We start from the raw sequence: 27,055 nt of genomic DNA on the forward strand, positions 1-27,055 counted from the left end.
TGACAGCAAGAGGCAGAAGTTCTGCAAGGACAAGCAGAAAGACTTCAAAGTTTGAAAAGATGCAAGAAAAGCATAAAAATATGTGAGGACACAGAAAAGAGCAGAAACAAGCTGCAGAACAAACAGACGGCCTGCTGGGAGCTACAGAGAGATTCTAGGAAGACCAGAAAACTCTAACCATACGAGGGCAGGGAGGAGAATTAAACCACAGCTATCTACTCTCAGAATACACATCTCACATCTGATACACACCAGTGATGACGACATCTACAGAGCTGGGAAAAAGCTCCCTACCTATGTCTTATTTTTCATATTTGTCACATTTAAATGTTTCTGATCATCAGACAGAGATAACCTGAGTAAACACTAAAGTCAGAGTTTAAATGATGGTTTCATTAATTAAGGGTAACTCCATCCAAACCTACCCTGATATACCTGCTGGTTCCATCCTTGAAGCAACAACTGCAGCAGACATTTATGATAACTGTCAGTGAGTCTTTCTTGTCACTGTGGAGGAATGTTGTCCCATTCTTCTCTACATAATAGTTGTAATTCAGCCACATTGGAGGGTTTTCCAGCATGAGCAGCCTGTTCAAGGTCACACCACAGCATCTCAGTCAGATCTAAGTCCAGACTGACTAGTCCTGTGGTTCTCAACCTTTTCAGCCCATGACCCCCAAAATAAAGGTGCCAGAGACCGGGGACCCTCACTGGACCTGAAGGTGGTTCAACACAGACATGCACAATTCAGAATAGTCATGTGCAGATAAGGCCGTCCATAAGGGGGATAAATGGGAGAGCTTTCTGGTGCCCAGCCAAACTGGGGGTCCATGGAGGTCAGCAAAGCCATGGTCCACTGTGAAGTTAAGCTGTGATAACCATGTCTTATATTCAGCCTGAAAAAATAACCACTCTTATCAAAGAAACAATCTTTTGTTAATCATTTGTGTAGTAATCTTAAAAATGCAGATCCCCTTTGTTAAAAAAAAATAATTAAAATGGTGTAAAAATTGCTACAATGGGTTAATAATGGCAAAAATTTTGGAAGAAGTGATGAAATTGGATTTGAAAAGTAGCAGGAATGGGTTAGAAGTGGCAAAAATTAGATAAACATGGCAAAAACAGGCAAAAATGGGATAATGTGGCAAAAATGGGCATAAATAGTGGTAAAAAGGAGTTAAAATGTGGCTGACATTGCTTTAAATTGGCAAAAATGGGTCAACTGAGAAAGAAAAATAGGCAGATATTGGCAGAAATTGGATAAATTAGCAAAATTGGGCATATCAAATGGTGAAATGTGGTTAAAATGGAAAAAATTGGGTTTAAAAAGTGGTAAAAAAAAAAAAGGGGTTAATAGTGGCATTAATGGGTCAACAGAGACAACATTAAGCTGAAGTGGCAAAAACTGGCAGAAAAAAGTGTTGGAAAGAGTTTTAAAATGGACAAAAATAGGTGTTAAATGGTAAAAATGTGTTAAAATTGGTGGTAAAAAATGATGAAAGGAGTAAAAAATGTGACAAAATTGGTAAAAAGTGGCAACAGTGTAATTTTAAAAAATAGTCTTAGTTTTTTAGGGCATCTAGGGACCCCCTCTCAGTGTCTTGCAACCCAAACGGGGGTCCCGACCCCAAGGTTGAGAACCACTGGACTAGACCACTCCAGAACCTTCATTTAGTCTTTAGTCCATTCAGAGGTGGACTTGCTGGTGTGTTTGGGATCATGGTCCTGCTCCAGAATCTGGATCTTGAGGTCATGAACTGATGGCCAGACATTCTCCTTCAGGATTTTCTACTAGAGAGCAGAACTCATGGTTCTATTGGTCCAGGTCCTGGTCCAGACCATCACACTGCCACCACCATGTCTGACTGTTGGTCTGATGTTCTTCTGTGTTAGTTTGACTCCTGATGGAACGGGACGCACACCTTCCAGAAAGTTCCTCTTCTGTCTGGTCAGTCCTCAGAATATTTTCCCAGAAGTCTTTGGGATCATCAGGATGTTTTTAGTCTAATGTGAGACGAGCCTTTGTGTTCTTGCTCAGCAGTGGTTTTGGCCTCTGAACTCTCCCATGATGCCATTGTTGCCCAGTCTCTTTCTGGTTGTCGAATCATGACCTCTGACCTTAACTGAGTCTGTGAGGCCTTGCAGGGCTTTAGATGTTGTTCTGGGTTCTTCTGGGACCTCCTGGATGAGTCATCCATGTTCTCTTGGAGTCATGTTGGTAGGCCGGCCACTCCTGAGAAGGTTCACCACTGTTCACAGTTTTCTCCATTTGTGGGTAATGGCTCTCAGAGCCCCAAATGCTTAGAAATGTCTCTGTAACCCTCTCAGACTGACAGATGTCAGAGACTTTGTTCCTCATCTGTTCTTTGGATGGTTCCATGATGTGTTGGAGATCTTGTAGCCTCCTTCACTGTCAGACAGGTTCTAGTTCAGGGTTTCTGGCAGTAATGACTTTAGTGTTTAGTCAGGTTATTTTTGTCTGATGTTAATATTATTCTGATGATCTGAAATAATACGTCATTTATTTATTTATGTATTTAATTTGAGGATTATGCACAAAAACTAAGGAACCATGAGGAGGAACATTAATGTTGTTGATTCTCAGAAAATCTCAGGCTCGCTCTCTGATCACTCAGACATCACCGCTGTTTCTCTGCTGCTCCATATCATGAAAACAGGCTTTGTATTCGCTTTACCACTGCTAGAATAACAGGATAGACTGTATCAGTGTAATCAGAGAAGTGTAGACGGCCTCACACGGCTGTCTGACCAGGAGAGATGAGTGAAAGCTCAGATCTGCTTTATCTCTCTACGTCAGGATGAAATGAGCCACTGTGGTTCAGAGCGCTGTGCTCCATCAGCGTCCCGTCTGCAGAAGGTCTAATCTGGTGTTACAGCCAGCTGCACCCTCGTCTGTCGCTCTGAATACGTCACAGGGTCGGAGGATTCCCCTCTGGGGGGGATCACCGTGTGTGATCCAGTTACCTGGGCCCAGGACGGTCCACGTGCTTGCGTCGGATAACGGAAGTCAGAAGTCAGAGGTTGTGTGGAGGAATGTTTGCCAGGCTGAAAACTAAAGAGGATTACTGACGGTGAGATCTGGGACAGCTAATGACCGTGTTTGTGCTCTTTCTTTGTCTGTGCAGTTTCAGGGCGGGGTTTGGTCCCTGAACATGCTGATGTGTGACGGCCTGATGACCATGGACGTGATGCTGTGTACGGCCTCCATATTCAACCTGTGTGCCATCAGCGTGGACAGGTAATGAGCTGTTTTTGTAGCCTTTATTATACACGAGGGACCCATTCCCTCATGAAGAGGACCACCTGACCTGACCAGGACGTCCCCTTTAAAGCTCTGTGTCCCAGTTCCTGTTCTGGTTTTGAAGAGCCCCCATGCAGGATTTAACCAAACCAATGCTCTATGGATGTCTGCGGCACTTTACCAAGGCTGTTCCTGCAGACGTCAGTCATTCCTCAACACTGATTGGTTGGTACAAGTGCCAATCAGCTGCAGCCTAGCTCGCCATCATTCTGTCTTTCTGCTGACTAACATCAGCGAGGCTAGCTGTCATGGTGAGAGGAGCTCCAGGAGAGCTACAGCTTCCCTCGAGAGGCACCGCTGCATTTTTCACACTCAGAGTTTCCATTGTCAGTCGATGGAATCAGAACAGCTGCATCCAAACAGGAACAGCAGGAGCAGACAGGAAGTAGCATGGCTGGGACGACTTCAGGGAGGTGAATGCCGCTGAAAATCAACTAAACACAGCAACAGTGGTCATTTACACCAGGGCCGCCCTGGTGTGTACTGGTTACTGGTGTCCATCTAAAAGCTAGCATATAAAACACACATGTGATCCATGTATATTTACATGTGTATTTTTATCAGGTAGATGGTAGAGGATGCAAAGGTCCCATCAGATCAGTGATAAAAATCTACTTCCTGCCATTTGGTCGCTTTTTTGGTCACTTTTTGCTTTTTTTCCTTGTAATTATCACTTTGACTGTGTTAATGCTAACAGACAGAGAAGTTGTCTTTGAAATAGATTTTTACTATCAGACCCACTTGCAGGTCAGTAATCATCTCTGTAGACTTTTTGTACCACTCAGGCTACTGGGGACCAAAAGTGTCCCATTAAACCCATTAAAGCTCAGTGATTAACTGTAAAAACATGACTTTATGACATCAGGCTTTCATTCTGGACTCATTCATTCACATTTATATTTGTCCAATGTCAGACATTTGTCCATATTTGTCAGGAGGGGAAACTCCCTGATTTCTACAGGGTTTCCATAGGAGCTAATTTTAATTTTAGTTTTAGTCTTTAAATGAAATTTATTTTAGTTTGAGTCACATTTTAGTCATTTCTACCCTTTTTAGTTTTAGTCTAGTTTTAGTCCATAAAAGTCGTCACATTTTAGTCTTTACTTTTAGTCCAAGTATTTATTCTCTTGCCTAAATCTGGTGCTAAATCATGGTAGTGTGTTCTCTGCCAAACCTGGGGTCCCTGCTTTCTACAGCTGAGAGGAAGAATAAATACAGTGTTGGTTTTGACAGATTTACCAACAGTGGAGAAATATCACAGATTTAGAATGTCTGACAAAAACTACATTACATTTTAGTCTAGTTTTAGTCATCACAGATCTATTTTTGTTAGTCTAGTTTTAGTCGTCACAGATCTATTTTTGTTAGTCTAGTTTTAGTCATCACAGATCTATTTTTGTTAGTCTAGTTTTAGTCGTCACAGATCTATTTTTGTTAGTCTAGTTTTAGTCATCACAGATCTATTTTTGTTAGTCTAGTTTTAGTCGTCACAGATCTATTTTTGTTAGTCTAGTTTTAGTCATCACAGATCTATTTTTGTTAGTCTAGTTTTAGTCATCACAGATCTATTTTTGTTAGTCTAGTTTTAGTCGTCACAGATCTATTTTTGTTAGTCTAGTTTTAGTCATCACAGATCTATTTTTGTTAGTCTAGTTTTAGTCATCACAGATCTATTTTTGTTAGTCTAGTTTTAGTCATCACAGATCTATTTTTGTTAGTCTAGTTTTAGTCATCACAGATCTATTTTTGTTAGTCTAGTTTTAGTCATCACAGATCTATTTTTGTTAGTCTAGTTTTAGTCGTCACAGATCTATTTTTGTTAGTCTAGTTTTAGTCGTCACAGATCTATTTTTGTTAGTCTAGTTTTAGTCGTCACAGATCTATTTTTGTTAGTCTAGTTTTAGTCATCACAGATCTATTTTTGTTAGTCTAGTTTTAGTCATCACAGATCTATTTTTGTTAGTCTAGTTTTAGTCATCACAGATCTATTTTTGTTAGTCTAGTTTTAGTCATCACAGATCTATTTTTGTTAGTCTAGTTTTAGTCATCACTGATCTATTTTTGTTAGTCTAGTTTTAGTCGTCACAGATCTATTTTTGTTAGTCTAGTTTTAGTCATCACAGATCTATTTTTGTTAGTCTAGTTTTAGTCATCACAGATCTATTTTTGTTAGTCTAGTTTTAGTCATCACAGATCTATTTTTGTTAGTCTAGTTTTAGTTGTCACAGATCTATTTTTGTTAGTCTAGTTTTAGTCATCACAGATCTATTTTTGTCAGTCTAGTTTTAGTCATCACAGATCTATTTTTGTTAGTCTAGTTTTAGTCATCACTGATCTATTTTTGTTAGTCTAGTTTTAGTCGTCACAGATCTATTTTTGTTAGTCTAGTTTTAGTCATCACAGATCTATTTTTGTTAGTCTAGTTTTAGTCATCACAGATCTATTTTTGTTAGTCTAGTTTTAGTCGTCACAGATCTATTTTTGTTAGTCTAGTTTAAGTCGTCACAGATCTATTTTTGTTAGTCTAGTTTTAGTCGTCACTGATCTATTTTTGTTAGTCTAGTTTTAGTCGTCACAGATCTATTTTTGTTAGTCTAGTTTTAGTCATCACAGATCTATTTTTGTTAGTCTAGTTTTAGTCATCACAGATCTATTTTTGTTAGTCTAGTTTTAGTCATCACAGATCTATTTTTGTTAGTCTAGTTTTAGTCATCACAGATCTATTTTTGTTAGTCTAGTTTTAGTCGTCACAGATCTATTTTTGTTAGTCTAGTTTTAGTCATCACAGATCTATTTTTGTTAGTCTAGTTTTAGTCATCACAGATCTATTTTTGTTAGTCTAGTTTTAGTCATCACAGATCTATTTTTGTTAGTCTAGTTTTAGTCATCACAGATCTATTTTTGTTAGTCTAGTTTTAGTCATCACTGATCTATTTTTGTTAGTCTAGTTTTAGTAGTCACAGATCTATTTTTGTTAGTCTAGTTTTAGTCATCACAGATCTATTTTTGTTAGTCTAGTTTTAGTCATCACAGATCTATTTTTGTTAGTCTAGTTTTAGTCATCACAGATCTATTTTTGTTAGTCTAGTTTTAGTTGTCACAGATCTATTTTTGTTAGTCTAGTTTTAGTCGTCACAGATCTATTTTTGTTAGTCTAGTTTTAGTCATCACAGATCTATTTTTGTTAGTCTAGTTTTAGTCGTCACAGATCTATTTTTGTTAGTCTCAGTCTAGTTTTAGTCATCACAGATCTATTTTTGTTAGTTTTCAGCCGGGTGTACACTGTGTGACTTTCCACATGAGTCACTCTGAAGTTGGACCGACTTTTAGTCAGATCAGGCGCCGTTCGTCGCACTGTGTACAGGGGGTACGAAGGCCAACCACAGCCTGACTATGACCTGATGACCTGCTCCTGACTGGTCAGGAGGATTTTTGGCATGTTTGATATTTTGGTCGTACGACTCCTGACACTTAACAGTGAGAGCAGAAATGCGAGCAGAATAAACAACCGTGGGGGGATTGTTTTCCTGTGTAAATGGTCAGACAACGTCCTAAATTACCATGACAACCGCTGGAATCACTTTCTGATGCACCCCTGTTATGATAAAGGAAATAAACGAGCAGGAAATATTCCTATCCGTAGACCTGCAGCGGACACAGAGGTGATGCTGTTAGTGTGTGAGAGAGAGTGAGAATATGACTGGAGACTCTTCACCCTGAGTGTGTGAGACTTTTTAAAAAGGAAACTCTGCGGGCTTCTGTCAAAGTCCGTCCCGACTTCAGTCGCACAGTGTGAGCACTCAGGTCGTACGCGATGGTTATGGGTCATAAACGAACGAATTCTGATTTGCATGAAGTACATGAAAATTTTTCATTTTTGTGTTTTGGCATTACATGCATCAGGGTTTATCACTTACATTAGCATTTAAAGGGTTAAATCCCCCAAATTAAACCCATTTTTTATACTTCTGATCAGGTCTGATCTTGATTTAAGTGCATCAGAAGTTGGAGTGTTTATCCTAGGACCACCTCCAGCAGTAGCTGGAAGTTCCTTTTCTGTGCATGTATCAGTCTGAGAAATGTACGGATGAAGACCAAACGGAGGTTTCCTTTTTAAGTGAACACGCTGTATGATGTGACGTTTTATTGACCAAAGTCCTCAGTTCAAAACAGGAAGTAAACAGAGGAGATGGAGAGCCCCCTGCTGGTGGAATTTTACACACTGTGTGTTAAACGTGACTGAAACTCAAAGGGGCTTTCATCTGAGGACTGAAATGAAAACAGTGGTCTGTCTGTATCTCCATCTCTCTTTCTACTCATCAGTAACTGCAGTATAATCCACATATGATCAGTATCTAACAGCACCACGGTTCCAGTCTGCAGAACCAGACTGCTGCCTTCATTTCTCCTCAGTAGATGGCGCTGCTGAGTTCAGACTTCCTGTTCATGTCAGTGAGAGTCTGTAAAACTAGGAGGTGTAGCTTCAGACCCAGGTGTTCCTCTCCTTGATATCACTGACCTTTGACCCTCCTGTCAGCTATCCTGCAGATGCTGACCTTTGACCCTCCTGTGTGTTATCCTGCATACACTGACCTTTGACCCTCATGTCTGCTTTCCTGCAGACGCTGACCTTTGACCCTCCTGTGCGCTATCCTGTAGACACTGACCTTTGGCCCTTTGACCTGTGTTCTATCCTGCAGACGCTGACCTTTGACCCTCCTGTGCGCTATCCTGTAGACACTGACCTTTGGCCCTTTGACCTGTGTTCTATCCTGCAGACGCTGACCTTTGACCCTCCTGTGCGCTATCCTGTAGACACTGACCTTTGACCCTTTGACCTTTGTTCTATCCTGCAGACGCTGACCTTTGACCCTCCTGTGCGCTATCCTGTAGACACTGACCTTTGACCCTTTGACCTTTGTTCTATCCTGCAGGTTCATCGCCGTGTCCATTCCTCTAAACTACAACCGTAAACACGTGGATCACCGTCAGCTCATCCTCCTGGCAGCGACCTGGCTGTTGGCCCTCGCCGTGGCCTCTCCCGTCGTCTTCGGCATCAACAACGTGCCCGACCGCGATCCCTCGGAGTGTAAACTGGAGGACAACAACTACGTGGTCTACTCCTCCGTCTGCTCCTTCTTCATCCCCTGTCCCATCATGGTCTTCCTCTATGTGGGGGTCTTCCGGGGCCTGCAGCGCTGGGAGGAGGCTCGAAGACTCAAACTGCGCAGCAGCATCGAGGCCTGCAGGAAACTGCAGCACGCCGCCATCGCCGCGGCCCTACCCCCGCTGGCCGGCACCATCCCCGGGCCCCTGCCGATGCCGCTGCCCCGGATCATCGAGAGGGACCTGGCCCAGTGTCGGCTGGACGACACGGACGACGACATGCAGCAGGAGATCCCATACCCTCGACAGTACCGGGAGAACTCGGTCCCCACGCTGACGCTCAGCGAACAGCTGAGCAGGAAGAAGAGCGCCAAGATCAACAACCGGGAGAGGAAGGCCATGAGGGTACTACCTGTCGTAGTGGGTGAGTGTTCTTAAAAAGCCAGATCTACAGCCGAAACTTCCTCCAAAGTTCACAGTTCATCCTCTCCATCCTCAAGTTTCCTGCTTTGACATGAATTTTCCCAGCATGCTCGGTGATTCCTGCTTTGTCTGATCAGTGTTCATTCTAATTTTTCCCTGATGGAGACCAGACTCATGTCAGTATTATCATCAGAGGTTTTTAAATCAATGGGAGTATTGATAGTGAATTCCCATGAGTGTTTTACACTGATATTACGTCTACAGTTTGGCCAGTTAGAGAATGTTCAGATTCAGAGAACATAAAAGTGAAGACTAAAATGTGAAGATTAAAAAGTCAGGACTTTTTATGGACAGGATGAAACATTTGAATGGAAAGGATAGAGCGAGGACTAAAGTCAGAGTTGCTGCTTAAATGAACTCTAGTTTTCCTGCTTCAGTTTCACCTTCCCGCTTATAATTCTTTTTGTTCGGCTTGCATTTGATTTTCCTTTCTTGTTCTTCAGTATAACCTTCAGGCATGACTTTAATTTACTTCCCTTTAAAGCCATTAAGGACAAAAATGTCCGAAGTGGTAGTCTCATGTTTTAAAGGGTCTTTGTTCACAGCAGCAGGTTTAAATTGCTGCAGACTGAAGGCGCTGACTCTCAGAGCTGAAATGTTCAGTATGCTAATGAGCCGTCTGTTTGATAGCAGCCCTGCAGCTCTAAATAATTGGTGTGTGGTGCCAATTAATCAAATGGCTTTAGAAAACTAATTATAAACAAACTTCGCTGACATTCTGGTCTCTGCAGCATCTGACACTAAACTTGACTTCCTCCTTCACGTGTGACAGAGCAGGAGGGTTCAGGTGGAGATAAACAGACCTGAATGTTGGTCAGAGCGGTTCCTCCTCTGCTGTGTCATGGCTCTGTGTTATGTAGATCAGGAGGGTGTGAGGCCGCTGACGCTCCTGCAGGTCGCTCTGAGTGTCGGGATAAAAGCGTCACCTTTGACCGGCCGTCTCTCAACAAGCAGCACGGCGTGGGTTTAAAGCTCTCAATCCAATTATTATTCAGCACATGTTGTTACTGTCACAACGGGAGGAGCTGATTAACTCCTACTCTGATTCATTGGACCAGTTGGATCAATCAGCATCCTCCAGCATTGGCGTGAATAAAACAATCAGTGATCAGCTGATCTTTGGCCATCTTTAGCTGACAGACAATCAAACATAATTACTCCTGGAGAAGTAGATCCAGAGGTGGATGAAGGACCTGAGAGCAACGTCCAATCAGAAAACAGACATCGGAGCAGAGAACCAGAGCGGGCAGGATCAAGTTTTTACTTCCAGAAAGAGTTTTCCTGCAGAATGCCTGCAGCCGCATAATGAAGAATCACATTATACAGAGAGAAGGTCAGACAGACGTTACACAGCCATGCTACAGCAGCAGCTACAGTAGCATCTACTACAGCTGCTACAGTAGCATCTACGACAACTGCTACAGTAGCATCTACGACAGCTGCTACAGTAGCGTCTACAGGAGCATCTACGACAACTGCTACAGGAGTGTCTACTACAGCAGCTACAGTTGCATCTACTACAGCTGCTACAGTAGCATCTACGACAGCTGCTACAGTAGCGTCTACGACAACTGCTACAGTAGCATCTACGACAACTGCTACAGGAGCGTCTACTACAGCAGCTACAGTTGCATCTACTACAGCTGCTACAGTAGCATCTACTACAGCTGCTACAGTAGCATCTACGACAGCTGCTACAGTAGCATCTACGACAGCTGCTACAGTAGCGTCTACTACAGCTGCTACAGTAGCGTCTACTACAGCTGCTACAGTAGCATCTACGACAGCTGCTACAGTAGCGTCTACTACAGCTGCTACAGTAGCATCTACGACAGCTGCTACAGTAGCGTCTACTACAGCTGCTACAGTAGCATCTACGACAGCTGCTACAGTAGCGTCTACTACAGCTGCTACAGTAGCATCTACGACAGCTGCTACAGTAGCGTCTACTACAGCTGCTACAGTAGCATCTACGACAGCTGCTACAGTAGCATCTACGACAGCTGCTACAGTAGCGTCTACGACAGCTGCTACAGTAGCGTCTACTACAGCTGCTACAGTAGCGTCTACGACAGCTGCTACAGTAGCGTCTACGACAGCTGCTACAGTAGCGTCTACGACAGCTGCTACAGTAGCATCTACGACAGGTGCTACAGTAGCGTCTACGACAGCTGCTACAGTAGCGTCTACGACAGCTGCTACAGTAGCATCTACTACAGCTGCTACAGTAGCATCTACGACAGCTGCTACAGTAGCGTCTACAGGAGCATCTACGACAACTGCTACAGGAGCGTCTACGACAGCTGCTACAGTAGCGTCTACTCCAGCTGCTACAAGAACATCTACTACAGCAGCTACAGTTGCATCTACTACAGCTGCTACAGTAGCATCTACTACAGCTGCTACAGTAGCATCTACTACAGCAGCTACAGGAACATCTACTACAGCAGCTACAGTAGCATCTACTACAGCTGCTACAGTAGCATCTACGACAGCTGCTACAGTAGCGTCTACTACAGCTGCTACAGTAGCATCTACGACAGCTGCTACAGTAGCGTCTACTACAACTTCTACTGTAGCATTTACTACAGCTGCTACAGTAACATCTACTACAGCTGCTAAAGTAGCATCTACTACAGCTGCTACAGGAGCATCTACTTCAGCTGCCACAGTAGCATCTACTACAGCTGCTACAGTAGCATCCACTACAGCTGCTACAGAAGCATCTACTACAGCTTCTACAGTAGCATCCACTACAACAGCTACTACAGCATCTAATACAGCTGTTACATTAGCGTCTCCTATAGCTGCTACAGTAGCATCTACTACAGCTGCTACAGTAGCATCTAATACAGCTGTTACATTAGCGTCTCCTATAGCTGCTACAGTAGCATCTACTACAGCTGCTACAGTAGCATCTAATACGGCTGCTACAGTAGCATTTACTACAGCTGCTACAGTAGCATCTACTACAGCTGCTACAGGAGCATCTACTTCAGCTGCAACAGTAGCATCTACAACAGCTGCTACAGTAGCATCCACTACAGCTGCTACAGTAGCATCCACTACAGCTGCTACAGTAGCATCTACTACAGCTGCTACAGTAGCATCTACTACAGCAGCTACAGGAACATCTACTACAGCAGCTACAGTAGCATCTACTACAGCTGCTACAGTAGCATCTACGACAGCTGCTACAGTAGCATCTACGACAGCTGCTACAGTAGCGTCTACAGGAGCATCTACGACAACTGCTACAGGAGCGTCTACTACAGCTGCTACAGGAGCATCTACTACAGCAGCTACAGTTGCATCTACTACAGCTGCTACAGTAGCATCTACTACAGCTGCTACAGTAGCGTCTACTACAGCTGCTACAAGAACATCTACTACAGCAGCTACAGTTGCATCTACTACAGCTGCTACAGTAGCATCTACTACAGCTGCTACAGTAGCATCTACTACAGCAGCTACAGGAACATCTACTACAGCAGCTACAGTAGCATCTACTACAGCTGCTACAGTAGCATCTACGACAGCTGCTACAGTAGCGTCTACTACAGCTGCTACAGTAGCATCTACGACAGCTGCTACAGTAGCGTCTACTACAACTTCTACTGTAGCATTTACTACAGCTGCTACAGTAACATCTACTACAGCTGCTAAAGTAGCATCTACTACAGCTGCTACAGGAGCATCTACTTCAGCTGCCACAGTAGCATCTACTACAGCTGCTACAGTAGCATCCACTACAGCTGCTACAGAAGCATCTACTACAGCTTCTACAGTAGCATCCACTACAGCTGCTACAGTAGCATCTTATACAGCTGTTACATTAGCGTCTCCTATAGCTGCTACAGTAGCATCTACTACAGCTGCTACAGTAGCATCTAATACAGCTGTTACATTAGCGTCTCCTATAGCTGCTACAGTAGCATCTACTACAGCTGCTACAGTAGCATCTAATACGGCTGCTACAGTAGCATCTACTACAGCTGCTACAGTAGCATCTACGACAGCTGCTACAGTAGCGTCTACTACAGCTTCTACAGTAGCATTTACTACAGCTGCTACAGTAGCATCTACTACAGCTGCTACAGGAGCATCTACTTCAGCTGCAACAGTAGCATCTACTACAGCTGCTACAGTAGCATCCACTACAGCTGCTACAGTAGCATCCACTACAGCTGCTACAGTAGCTACTACAGCTGCTACAATATCATCTAATACAGCTGCTACAGTAGCTTCTCCAGCTGCTGCAGTAGCGTCTACAGCTGCTACAGTAGCATCTAATACAACTGTTACATTAGCGTCTCCTATAGCTGCTATAGTAGCATCTACTTCAGCTGCTACAGTAGCATCTAATACGGCTGCTACAGTAGTATCTACTACAGCTGCTACAGTAGCATCTACTACAGTTGCTACAATAGCATCTACTACAGTTGCAACAATAGCGTCTACTACAGCTGCAACAGTAGCGTCCACTACAGCTGCTACAGTAGCATCTACTACAGCTGCTACAGTAGCATCTACTACAGCTGCTACAGTAGCTACTACAGCTGCTACAATTGCATCTAATACAGCTGTTACAGTAGCGTCTACAGCTGCTACAGTAGCATCTACTACAGCTGCTACAGTAGCGTCTACAGCTGCTACAGTAGCGTCTAGAGCTGCTACAGTAGCGTCTACAGCTGCTACAGTAGTATCTAATACAGCTGCTACAGTAGCGCCTCCAGCTGCTACAGTAGCGTCTACAGCTGCTACAGTAGCATCTACTACAGCTGCTACAGTAGCTACTACAGCTGCTAAGGTAGCATCTAATACAGCTACTACAGGAGCGTCTACTACAGCTGCTACAGTAGCGTCTCCAGCTGCTACAGTAGCTACTACAGCTGCTACAGTAGCATCTAATACAGCTGCTACAGTAGCGTCTACTACAGCTGCTACAGTAGCGTCTACTACAGCTTCTACAGTAGCATTTACTACAGCTGCTACAGTAACATCTACTACAGCAGCTAAAGTAGCATCTACTACAGCTGCTACAGAAGCATCTACTACAGCTTCTACAGTAGCTACTACAGCTGCTACAATAGCATCTAATACAGCTGCTACAGTAGCGTCTACAGCTGCTACAGTAGTATCTAATACAGCTGCTACAGTAGCGCCTCCAGCTGCTACAGTAGCGTCTACAGCTGCTACGGTAGCATCTACTACAGCTGCTACAGTAGCTACTACAGCTGCTACAGTAGCATCTAATACAGCTGCTACAGTAGCGTCTACAGCTGCTACAGTAGCGTCTACAGCTGCTACAGTAGTATCTAATACAGCTGCTACAGTAGCACCTCCAGCTGCTACAGAAGCATCTACTACAGCTTCTACAGTAGCTACTACAGCTGCTACAATAGCATCTAATACAGCTGCTACAGTAGCGTCTACAGCTGCTACAGTAGCATCTAATACAGCTGCTACAGTAGCGTCTACAGCTGCTACAGTAGCATTTAATACAGCTGCTACAGTAGCGCCTCCAGCTGCTACAGTAGCGTCTACAGCTGCTACAGTAGCATCTACTACAGCTGCTACAGTAGCTACTACAGCTGCTACAGTAGCATCTAATACAGCTGCTACAGTAGCGCCTCCAGCTGCTACAGTAGCGTCTACAGCTGCTACAGTAGCATCTACTACAGCTGCTACAGTAGCTACTACAGCTGCTACAGTAGCATCTAATACAGCTGCTACAGTAGCGTCTACAGCTGCTACAGTAGCGTCTACAGCTGCTACAGTAGTGTCTACAGCTGCTACAGTAGTAACTTATACAGCTGCTACAGTAGCACCTCCAGCTGCTACAGAAGCATCTACTACAGCTTCTACAGTAGCTACTACAGCTGCTACAATAGCATCTAATACAGCTGCTACAGTAGCGTCTACAGCTGCTACAGTAGCATCTAATACAGCTGCTACAGTAGCGTCTACAGCTGCTACAGTAGCATCTAATACAGCTGCTACAGTAGCGCCTCCAGCTGCTACAGTAGCGTCTACAGCTGCTACAGTAGCATCTACTACAGCTGCTACATTAGCTACTACAGCTGCTACAGTAGCATCTAATACAGCTGCTACAGTAGCGTCTACAGATGCTACAGTAGCGTCTACAGCTGCTACAGTAGTATCTACTACAGCTGCTACAGTAGCACCTCCAGCTGCTACAGTAGCGTCTACAGCTGCTACAGTAGCATCTACTACAGCTGCTACAGTAGCTACTACAGCTGCTACAGTAGCATCTAATACAGCTGCTACAGTAGCATCTAATACAGCTGCTACAGTAGCTTCTCCAGCTGCTACAGTAGCGTCTACAGCTGCTACAGTAGCATCTACTACAGCTGCTACAGTAGCTACTACAGCTGCTACAGTAGCATCTAATACAGCTGCTACAGTAGCATCTAATACAGCTGCTACAGTAGCGTCTCCAGCTGCTACAGTAGCATCTACAGCTGCTGCAGTAGCGTCTACAGCTGCTACAGTAGCATGTAATACAGCTGCTACAGTAGCGTCTCCAGCAGCTACAGTAGCGTCTACTACAGCTGCTACGGTAGCATCTACAACTGCTACAGTAGCATCTTATACAGCTGCTACAGTAGCGTCTACAGCTGCTACAGTAGCATCTAATACAACTGCTACAGTAGCGCCTCCAGCTGCTACAGTAGCATCTAATACAGCTGCTACAGTAGCGCCTCCAGCTGCTACAGTAGCATCTAATACAGCTGCTACAGTAGCGCCTCCAGCTGCTACAGTAGCATCTACAGTTGCTACAGTAACGTCTACTACAGCTGCTACAGTAGCTTCTACAGCTGCTACAGTAGCATCTAATACAGCTGCTACAGTAGCGTCTACAGCTGCTACAGTAGCATCTACTACAACTGCAACACTAGCATCTACAGCTGCTACAGTAGCGTCTACTACAGCTGCTAAAGTAGCATCTACAGCTGCTACAGTAGCGTCTCCAGCTGCTACAGTAGCGTCTACAGCTGCTACAGTAGCGTCTACTACAGCTGCTACAGTAGCATCTACAGCTGCTACAGTAGCGTCTACTACAGCTGCTACAGTAGCATCTACAACCATATGTGCCTCATGTTTGATAAAAAGCCAATAGTTTTCAGAGGCAAGGATGGGATGTTGGTGAAGCTGGGGTTGTTGTGGGCTTTTCTCCAATAGGCTATAGTTGGTGAGGAGCTGGCCAGGTATCTGGTCTATCAGACTTTAGTATCTGGTCTATCAGTCTTAAGTATCTGGTCTATCAGACCTTTAGAATCTGGTCTATCAGACCTTTAGTATCTGGTCTATCAGATCTTTAGTATCTGGTCTATCAGACTTTAGTATCTGGTCTATCAGTCTTAAGTATCTGGTCTATCAGACCTTTAGTATCTGGTCTATCAGTCTTAAGTATCTGGTCTATCAGACCTTTAGTATCTGGTCTATCAGTCTTAAGTATCTGGTCTATCAGACCTTTAGTATCTGGTCTATCAGTCTTAAGTATCTGGTCTATCAGACCTTTAGTATCTGGTCTATCAGACTTTAGTATCTGGTCTATCAGTCTTAAGTATCTGGTCTATCAGACCTTTAGTATCTGGTCTATCAGACTCTAGTATGTGGTCTATCAAACCTTTAGTATCTGGTCTATTAGACTCTAGTATCTGGTCTATCAAACCCCTAGTTTCTGGTCTATTAGACTCTAGTATCTGGTCTATCAAACCTTTAGTATCTGGTCTATCAGACTCCAGTATCTGGTCTATCAGACTCTAGTATGTGGTCTATCAGACTCTAGTATCTGGTCTATCAGACTCTAGTATGTGGTCTATCAGACTCCAGTATCTGGTCTATCAGACTCCAGTATCTGGTCTATCAGACTCTAGTATCTGGTCTATCAAACCTTTAGTATCTGGTCTATCAGACTCTAGTATGTGGTCTATCAAACCTTTAGTATCTGGTCTATCAGACTCTAGTATCTGGTCTATCAAACCCCTAGTTTCTGGTCTATTAGACTCTAGTATCTGGTCTATCAAACCTTTAGTATCTGGTCTATCAGACTCCAGTATCTGGTCTATCAGACTCTAGTATGTGGTCTATCAGACTCTAGTATCTGGTCTATCAGACTCTAGTATGTGGTCTATCAGACTCCAGTATCTGGTCTATCAGACTCCAGTATCTGGTCTATCAGACCTTTAGTATCTGGTCTATCAAACCTTTAGTATCTGGTCTATCAGACTCTAGTATGTGGTCTATCAGACTCTAGTATGTGGTCTATCAGACTCCAGTATCTGGTCTATCAGACTCCAGTATCTGGTCTATCAGACTCCAGTATCTGGTCTATCAGACTCCAGTATCTGGTCTATCAGACTCCAGTATCTGGTCTATCAAACCTTTAGTATCAGGTCTATCAGACTCTAGTATGTGGTCTATCAGACTGTTGTATCTGGTCTATCAGACTCCAGTATCTGGTCTATCAGACTCCAGTATCTGGTCTATCAGACTCCAGTATCTGGTCTATCAGACTCCAGTATCTGGTCTATCAGACTCCAGTATCTGGTCTATCAAACCTTTAGTATCTGGTCTATCAGACTCTAGTATGTGGTCTATCAGACTCTAGTATCTGGTCTATCAGACTCCAGTATCTGGTCTATCAGACTCCAGTATGTCTATCAGACTCCAGTGTCTGGTCTATCAGACTCCAGTATCTGGTCTATCAGACTCCAGTATCTGGTCTATCAAACCTTTAGTATCTGGTCTATCAGACTCTAGTATGTGGTCTATCAGACTCTAGTATCTGGTCTATCAGACTCCAGTATCTGGTCTATCAGACTCCAGTATGTGGTCTATCAGACTCCAGTATCTGGTCTATCAGACTCCAGTATCTGGTCTATCAGACTCCAGTATCTGGTCTATCAGACCTTTAGTATCTGGTCTATCAGACTCTAGTATGTGGTCTATCAGACCTTTAGTATCTGGTCTATCAGACTCTAGTATGTGGTCTATCAGACTCTAGTATCTGGTCTATCAGACTCCAGTATCTGGTCTATCAGACTCCAGTATCTGGTCTATCAGACTCCAGTATCTGGTCTATCAGACCTTTAGTATCTGGTCTATCAGACTCTAGTATGTGGTCTATCAAACCTTTAGTATCTGGTCTATCAGACCTTTAGTATCTGATCTATCAGACTCTAGTATCTGGTCTATCAGACTCCAGTATCTGGTCTATCAAACCTTTAGTATCTGGTCTATCAGACTCTAGTATGTGGTCTATCAGACTCTAGTATCTGGTCTATCAGACTCCAGTATCTGGTCTATCAGACTCCAGTATGTGGTCTATCAGACTCCAGTATCTGGTCTATCAGACTCCAGTATCTGGTCTATCAGACTCCAGTATCTGGTCTATCAGACCTTTAGTATCTGGTCTATCAGACTCTAGTATGTGGTCTATCAGACCTTTAGTATCTGGTCTATCAGACTCTAGTATGTGGTCTATCAGACTCTAGTATCTGGTCTATCAGACTCCAGTATCTGGTCTATCAGACTCCAGTATCTGGTCTATCAGACTCCAGTATCTGGTCTATCAGACCTTTAGTATCTGGTCTATCAGACTCTAGTATGTGGTCTATCAAACCTTTAGTATCTGGTCTATCAGACCTTTAGTATCTGATCTATCAGACTCTAGTATCTGGTCTATCAGACTCCAGTATGTGGTCTATCAGACTCCAGTATCTGGTCTATCAGACTCCAGTATCTGGTCTATCAGACTCCAGTATCTGGTCTATCAGACCTTTAGTATCTGGTCTATCAGACTCTAGTATGTGGTCTATCAGACCTTTAGTATCTGGTCTATCAGACTCTAGTATGTGGTCTATCAGACTCTAGTATCTGGTCTATCAGACTCCAGTATCTGGTCTATCAGATTCCAGTATCTGGTCTATCAGACTCCAGTATCTGGTCTATCAGACCTTTAGTATCTGGTCTATCAGACTCTAGTATGTGGTCTATCAAACCTTTAGTATCTGGTCTATCAGACCTTTAGTATCTGGTCTATCAGACCTTTAGTATCTGGTCTATCAGACTCTAGTATGTGGTCTATCAAACCTTTAGTATCTGGTCTATCAGACCTTTAGTATCTGGTCTATCAGACTCTAGTATGTGGTCTATCAAACCTTTAGTATCTGGTCTATCAGACCTTTAGTATCTGGTCTATCAGACTCTAGTATGTGGTCTATCAAACCTTTAGTATCTGGTCTATCAGACTCCAGTATCTGGTCTATCAGACCTTTAGTATCTGATCTATCAGACTCTAGTATCTGGTCTATCAAACCTTTAGTATCTGGTCTATCAGACTCTAGTATGTGGTCTATCAGACTCTAGTATCTGGTCTATCAGACTCTAGTATCTGGTCTATCAGACCTTTAGTATCTGGTCTATCAGACTCTAGTATCTGGTCTATCAGACTCCAGTATCTGGTCTATCAGACTCCAGTATGTGGTCTATCAGACTCCAGTATCTGGTCTATCAGACTCCAGTATCTGGTCTATCAGACTCCAGTATCTGGTCTATCAGACCTTTAGTATCTGGTCTATCAGACTCTAGTATGTGGTCTATCAGACCTTTAGTATCTGGTCTATCAGACTCTAGTATGTGGTCTATCAGACTCTAGTATCTGGTCTATCAGACTCTAGTATCTGGTCTATCAGACTCCAGTATCTGGTCTATCAGACTCCAGTATCTGGTCTATCAGACTCCAGTATCTGGTCTATCAGACCTTTAGTATCTGGTCTATCAGACTCCAGTATCTGGTCTATCAGACCTTTAGTATCTGGTCTATCAGACTCTAGTATGTGGTCTATCAAACCTTTAGTATCTGGTCTATCAGACCTTTAGTATCTGGTCTATCAGACTCTAGTATCTGGTCTATCAGGCTCCAGTATCTGGTCTATCAGACTCCAGTATCTGGTCTATCAGACCTTTAGTATCTGGTCTATCAGACTCTAGTATGTGGTCTATCAGACTCTAGTATCTGGTCTATCAGACCTTTAGTATCTGGTCTATCAGACTCTAGTATCTGGTCTATCAAACCTTTAGTATCTGGTCTATCAGACTCTAGTATCTGGTCTATCAGACTCCAGTATCTGATCTATCAGACTCCAGTATCTGGTCTATCAGACCTTTAGTATCTGGTCTATCAAACCTTTAGTATCTGGTCTATCAGACTCTAGTATCTGGTCTATCAGACTCCAGTATCTGGTCTATCAGACTCCAGTATCTGGTCTATCAGACCTTTAGTATCTGGTCTATCAGACTCTAGTATGTGGTCTATCAGACTCTAGTATGTGGTCTATCAGACTCTAGTATCTGGTCTATCAGACTCCAGTATCTGGTCTATCAGACCTTTAGTATCTGGTCTATCAGACTCCAGTATCTGGTCTATCAGACCTCAGTCGTGTTGACGGCGTCTCCTCTCAGTAAATCTGATGCTCATCATTCAGAGTTTTCTGACTTCCTGTAGAGAGACATGCCTCCATCCATCAGCCCGTTAACATAGAGATAATTTTTTTATTGGAGAGGTGAAACGGCACCGGAGACAACGGCCTGGGTCTGATTGTCTCGTCCTCGTCGCTGATGAAGGGAACTGGCTTATTAGAGAGAGTTATGATTCCAGCTCACACGGAGAGATCAGGAAATGTGAGCAGGCTCCTGCTGGGATCAGAGGACGGCTGTAAATCATGTTTCTACATCCAGATCTTTAAATCGCAGCAGCGTCACAAAGCTCTCCTTCAGTTTGTTTTATCAAATGTTGAGAATAAAAAGGTAGAAAAGTCCAAAAACCTAAACGCTCCTGAACCCTGGAGCAGAGACATCTGATTAAAATGATGTGGTGCTCCTCAGCTCCGTCTTTAATGAACCCCGTCTGCTCCTGAACCTTCTAGACGTCAGCTCACCATGAAATGTTTGACATAAAAACAGGGAAAAATAAGAGTTAATGAGACATCAGGGATGGAGGAAGAGCTGTACTGATTATGGAGAGAGAGGGCTGTTAAGATAAAAACCTTTGAAGGCAGGAGTTTGGTTTTCAGCAGGCAGGATGATGAGTGAGGACCTCAACGGTCTGGGATCGTGACCTGGATAGAGTTGTCAAAACCCTCTTTTTCCATGACTTATATCAGCGTCTTTCTTTCACCATGTCCATGTCCTCACTATAAACTAGTCTGTGAGCCACATGACTGAGGTTTTTACAGCTGGAGTTCTGATGGATGGTGGACTTACCTCTAGGCTCACTATTGCCACCCATTTGAAAACCACTGACTTATAATGATGCCTCTCTTCCTGTTTCCTGCAGGTTGCTTCCTGTTCTGCTGGACGCCCTTCTTCGTGGTTCACACGACGAGAGCCATGTGTCTGACCTGTGAAATCCCCCACGGTCTGATGAGCACCGTCACCTGGCTGGGCTACGTCAACAGCGCCCTCAACCCCATCATCTACACCATCTTCAACACCGAGTTCAAGAAGTTCTTCAGGAAGTGTTTCCGCAGCTGCTGCTGACCCTGGTCCTGCTGAACAGACCCCGTCCTGCTGAACAGACCCCGTCCTGCTGAACAGACCCCGTCCTGCTGAACAGACCCCGTCCTGCTGAACAGACCCCGTCCTGCTGAACAGACCCCGTCCTGCTGACAGACCCCGTCCTGCTGACAGACCCCGTCCTGCTGAACAGCCCCCGTCCTGCTGACAGACCCCGTCCTGCTGAACAGCCCCCGTCCTGCTGACAGACCCCGTCCTGCTGACAGACCCCGTCCTGCTGACAGAACCCGTCCTGCTGAACAGACCCCGTCCTGCTGAACAGACCCCGTCCTGCTGACAGACCCCGTCCTGCTGAACAGACCCCGTCCTGCTGACAGACCCCGTCCTGCTGACAGACCCCGTCCTGCTGAACAGACCCCGTCCTGCTGACAGACCCCGTCCTGCTGACAGACCCCGTCCTGCTGAACAGACCCCCGTCCTGCTGACAGACCCCGTCCTGCTGACAGACCCCGTCCTGCTGACAGACCCCGTCCTGCTGACAGACCCCGTCCTGCTGACAGACCCCGTCCTGCTGAATGGACGCTGACAAAGGAGATGTGGAAACTTAAAGGAAAGTTCCGGGTTTCCGACAGGTCGTCTCTGCAGCGACGTGGACGTCTTTTCTGCTGCAGACGGAGCGACCACACAAGCAGGAGATTTCTTTCATTTTGGCGTCACGGTGTGGATGGACGCTCCTGGAGGATTACTGCAGATCAACACAACCAGCTCTCCGATGGACCAGAAACTAAACAGCCTCTCTCTGGGCTCCGTCTGTCGGACTGAAACAAAGCCTGAAGGCTCTGAGAGGAATAAAACTGAACCATGTCCAACGTAGCTGAACAGATGAATGGAGCAAAAACATTTAAACCAGACTCTACAGAGTCAGGACGTGTCAAAGAGACGTCCCCTCACTCTAACAGCTGTTTCAAACTGGGTGGGTGTCGGCCATGACAGCTGAGGAACACATCAGCTGTCATGCTGACGTCCATTTTAACCACTCAGGTATATAGTCAGTGTTGTGGTTTGGTAAAGGATGGTCCAGTGTTTCCTAGGCTAAAGGAGATAATAAAGGAAACAATGAAGCTCCTTTCCTTACCATTTGGAGAATTCCAACAGTCCTTATCATGGCCGACACTTAGATACTTCCGGGTCATTTCACTCAGTTGGGAACCTTCCTAAGCAAGATGGACTTTTCAAACGCACCCAGGACTCAGTGATTCTGGTCTCAGACTGTTCTTCAGTCTTTGTCTCTGAACTGCCTCCTGGTTCTCAGGTGTTCTGTTCGTGCTCTAAACGTCTGCCTCTCTGATCTTCAGCTCAAACCGTTCTCCTCAAACTGACACTGTGTGCACGTTTCAAACTGTCTGTGCGCTTTGTAAACATATTTCTTCTGATGAACCGACCAATAGGAAACAGTTAGAGGATGGACCAATCACATTAGCCCGTTGTAGCTGTGCTGTTCTCCAGGGGAGGAGTGCACCAGCAGGTCATACACCTGGGCGTAACCTTACACCCGACTTAGAGCCGGAGGTTAGGACTGACTTATAGTTTGACCAGGGGTGTCAAACTAAAGGCCCAGGGGCCAAATCTGGCCGGTGCAGTTTCACCTGGCCCGCAGGTCTGAGGTCTGCAGATTCCTGCAGTTTAGAAATGTAAATTTAACCCTGAAGATTTAAAATATCCTTTGTTAAGTCATAAAAATGTTAAAAAGTAAAAACTAGAAAAGCACTCGGAGAGTGCAGACCTCCTCCATCAGCCCTATCTCCTAGTAAAGAATCCTTCAAAAAATCCCTGGATCCAGACGGTGATCTGGATCACTCCCAAAATCTAATCAGTTCTTCCTCATGCCATTGCTGACATTTCCTGAAAATTTCATCAAAATCTGTCCACAACTTTTTGAGTTATGTTGCTAACAAACTAACAAACCCTTCCGATCACATGACCTCCTTGGCGGAGGGAATAATGAGCTAGAGGAAAGGAGGATGAACTTTGTTAAGTCATAAAAATGTTCAAAAGTAAAAATAATGAGATAGAAAGTAGGAATAGGGCAGAGAAATTAATTTGTGTGTTAATATTTTCAATTTGCATCTCAAAATTCTGACATAAATTTAGTACTTTTGACTTTTTATGGCATATTGTGAACTTTTAAGTTCCACTTTTAATTTTCAAGTCATATTTTGAAATTTCAAGATCATGATTTCAAATGTAATCTCAGATTTTGATCTTTAAAACTCTTAACTTTGACTTTTAATCCCATATTTTAACCTTTTAGATTCACAACCTTAAATGTTAAGTTTTTTATGTCCACCTTTAAACTCATGATTTTTACTTTCTAACTCATTTTTTTGCCTTTAAAAAAATTATTGACTTTTGATTTTGTGTTCTGACCTTTGTAACTACTGTTTTGTCTTTTTATCTCAGATTGAGCCTTTAAAATTAGCATTTTACTTTTTTTATCATCAGTTTTTTCCCCCTTCATGTAATAAAGGAATATCTCTTATTACCTGTGAACATAAGGTTGACAGTTTATGGTTCGATGTTGACCCTGTTAGGCCCTCAGGTTAGACCTAAACTCAGATTTCAGCCCCTGCTGGGGTCGAGTTTGACCCCTCTGAGCTAGACCACATTGGAGGTCTGTCTAGGATGGAGTAGGAGGACTTTAAAGTCAGACCTCAGTGTGGACAGGGATCACAGCGATGGTTCTCAACAAAGCAGACACTTTAACGGAGGGGAGACAGTCATCTGTGATTGGATGATAAACCTGTAAGTTAGTGCAGGCAGTTAGCCAATAGAAAAGCTTGGTTTTAGCAGACAGCAGACTAAAATGCAGACTATTCAACTGGAGGCCCCGTGGCCAGGTCAGGCCAAGTGGCCCTTTAAAGATCCAATATGTAGAATTTTTGCCCCTAAATATCAATATAATTTAAAAAGTGACCATTCCTATATTATATATTTTTTTAACTGATCTCTTACAGCAGGGGTTCTCAACCCTTTTAGCCCCAAAATAAAGGTGCCAGAGACCAGGACCCCCGCTGTAGCTGAAGGTGGATGAACAGTCAGGTAGAATAGTCATGTGGAGACAAGGCCATCCATAAAGGGGATAAAGGGGAGATCTTTCTGGGGCCCAGCCAAACTGGGGTCCATGGAGGTCAGCAAAACCATGGTCCATTATAAAGTTCAGCTGTGGTATCCTTATTTCATATTTAACCTGAAAAAATAACCATTCTTATTAAAGAAACTAACATCTTTTTAATCATTTGTGTAGTAAAAAAGCCTTCTGTTGAATAAATGAATTAAAATGATTTAAAAATTGCTAAAATGGGTTAGTAATGGCAAAAAATGGGGGAAAAGGTGAAGTTGGATTTCAAAAGTTGCAGGAATGGATTAGAGGTGGCAAAAATTGGCATAAATATTTGTAAAAGGAGTTAAAGTGTAGCCAAAATGGCCTTAAATTGGCAAAAATGGGTGGAAATTTATCAAAATGGGATAAAAAATTTATATAAACAGGCAAAAAGGACAGAAAAAATAGGCAGATATTGGTGAAATGGTGAAATGTGGTTAAAATGGGAAAAACAGGGAGTTAAAAGTGGTAAAAAGGGGTTAATAGTGGCAGTAATGGGTCAATGTTATCTTAAAAGTGGCAAGAATTGGTTTAGAAGTGGCAGAAAAAAAGTGGTGGAAAGAATTTAAAACTGACCAAAATAGTAAAATATGGTAAAAATCTGTTAAAATTTGTGGGAAAAAATGATGAAAAGGGGTAAAAAATGTGACAAATTTGGTGTACAAGGGCAACAGTGTAATTTAAAAAAATATTCTTAGGTTTTTAGGGAATCTAGGGACCCCCTCTCAGTGTCTCCCGACCCCCAAGGGGTTCCCGACCCCGAGGTTGAGAACCCCTGTCTTACAGTATCTCAGTTAGTCCCTAAACCACCACGGCCTCCTTCTCTATGCTGGGTCTACGTAGGTTTGAACTGAGGACTCTGTTTAATCCAAACATCGCCTCATAAGGTGGGTTCACTGAAAAGAAAACCAACGTTTGCTTTTCAGAAGTACATTTCTGGTAGTGAGGGAGAAATACTCTGCAAAAGGCACCCTGGGACCACAAAACAATGTTGGCTCAAATTTAGGCTCCCTCAAGCGTTTCTGGAGTGTTCTACCCAGAAAGCCTCTGTGTTTTTGTCACTGTTTGCCATGCAGCAGGTATCCAGAGCGTGCTGGGAAACTCTCCAGTGTGGATTAAAACAATACTGAAAAGAAGAGCGGGCCAACATTCCTCCAGTGATGTCAAAGACTCGCCGCCGGTTATCAAAAATACCTGCTAAGGCTGGAAGAATTACTCCCTAGTTTTAGGGAACAATGACTCTTCCTGTAGTGCCAGGTAGGTTCAAATGTTTTTAAAAGATTTTAGGGTGGAAAATATTTTAGAAAATAAGAATAAAGAAGCAGGTGAATACTTGATCACAGTGTCATGGCCGATCTCTCAGGCCCTTCATAAGAAGTGGGCCCCATTCCAAACTAATTGAACAGCCCTGCTCTAAATACTGAGGTGATGTGGAGAGGAGCTGCCCACGCCCTGCAGGTGCTGAATCTCTCGCTGGGACGCCCAGACTTCCCTCTCCCCAGCCACTTCATCCAGCTCTTCCCAGGGGATCCCAAGGTGTTCCCAGGCCAGCCGAGAGACATAATCTCTCTAGCGTGTCCTGGGTCTTCCCCGGGGCCTCCTCCCAGTGGGACCTGCCCAGAACACCTCACCAGGGAGGCATCTGGACCAGATGCCCACGATGGGACGGGGCGTAGCCACGGCCGCTCTGTGTGAGAACAAGGAGGTTAATAGCAGGTTTGGATGGAGAGACTGAAGAACAGAGACCAGGATGAGTAAGTAAGGATCTCAGAATATCTAAAAAGAGCTCTGAAATTCTGATAGAAATCATGTTTAACCAGGAGCTGGACGGTTCTGTCAGCCCAAATAAACACAGAAATGATAGAGAGACACGGACATTGTTTCAGAGGACATGTTCATCCTCATCAGGAGAACACGTCTGAAGGCAGATAAACACGGTACAGATGATTTTCAGAGTAAAAGCCCTCGTCTGTACAGGATGCTGTCACTCTGAGTTTGCTCCGGCTCAGGTCTTCAGGGAATCCGGTCCCGTCTAGAGAGATCTCCTGTTAAACTCAAATGTCTGATATGAAAGCCTGAAAGTGAGACTGCACCGTCACACTGCAAACACAGAGAGAAGAAGACTTCATACAATGGTAGCTTTATGTCTGGAGTTGTATTCAAACATCATCATTAAATAAATTAAATGATAAGTAAAGAGTAGCCTGTTTGAATATGTTTTTAAAAATGTATGATGTTCACTCTGCCCCGACATCTTTGCATGAAAAACTAAAACTAATAAAAACTAAACTAAACTAACAAACCAGCACTAAAAACTAATAAAACTAAAATAATAAACCAGCACTAAAAACAAAAAAAACTAAACTATCAAACCAGCACTAAAAACTAATAAAACTAAAATAACAAACCAGCACTAAAAACTAATAAAACTAAAATAA

General features: G+C 43.6%; 1 protein-coding gene across 1 annotated transcript in view; it reads left to right on the forward strand.

Moving 5' to 3' along the window:
- drd4b (dopamine receptor D4b) overlaps window positions 1-21,481 on the forward strand; it is a 29,029-nt gene extending 7,548 nt beyond the window's left edge. The window contains exons 2-4 of the mRNA XM_041793328.1: window positions 3,147-3,259; window positions 8,257-8,852; window positions 21,279-21,481. Of these exons, the coding sequence (XP_041649262.1) occupies window positions 3,147-3,259; window positions 8,257-8,852; window positions 21,279-21,481 (912 nt within the window). The remainder of the gene's footprint in view (window positions 1-3,146; window positions 3,260-8,256; window positions 8,853-21,278) is intronic.
- The last annotated feature ends 5,574 nt before the right edge of the window (window positions 21,482-27,055 follow it).

This window comes from Cheilinus undulatus, linkage group 1, assembly GCF_018320785.1.
Source record: "Cheilinus undulatus linkage group 1, ASM1832078v1, whole genome shotgun sequence".
In the NCBI taxonomy this organism is placed as follows: Eukaryota; Metazoa; Chordata; class Actinopteri; order Labriformes; family Labridae; genus Cheilinus; species Cheilinus undulatus.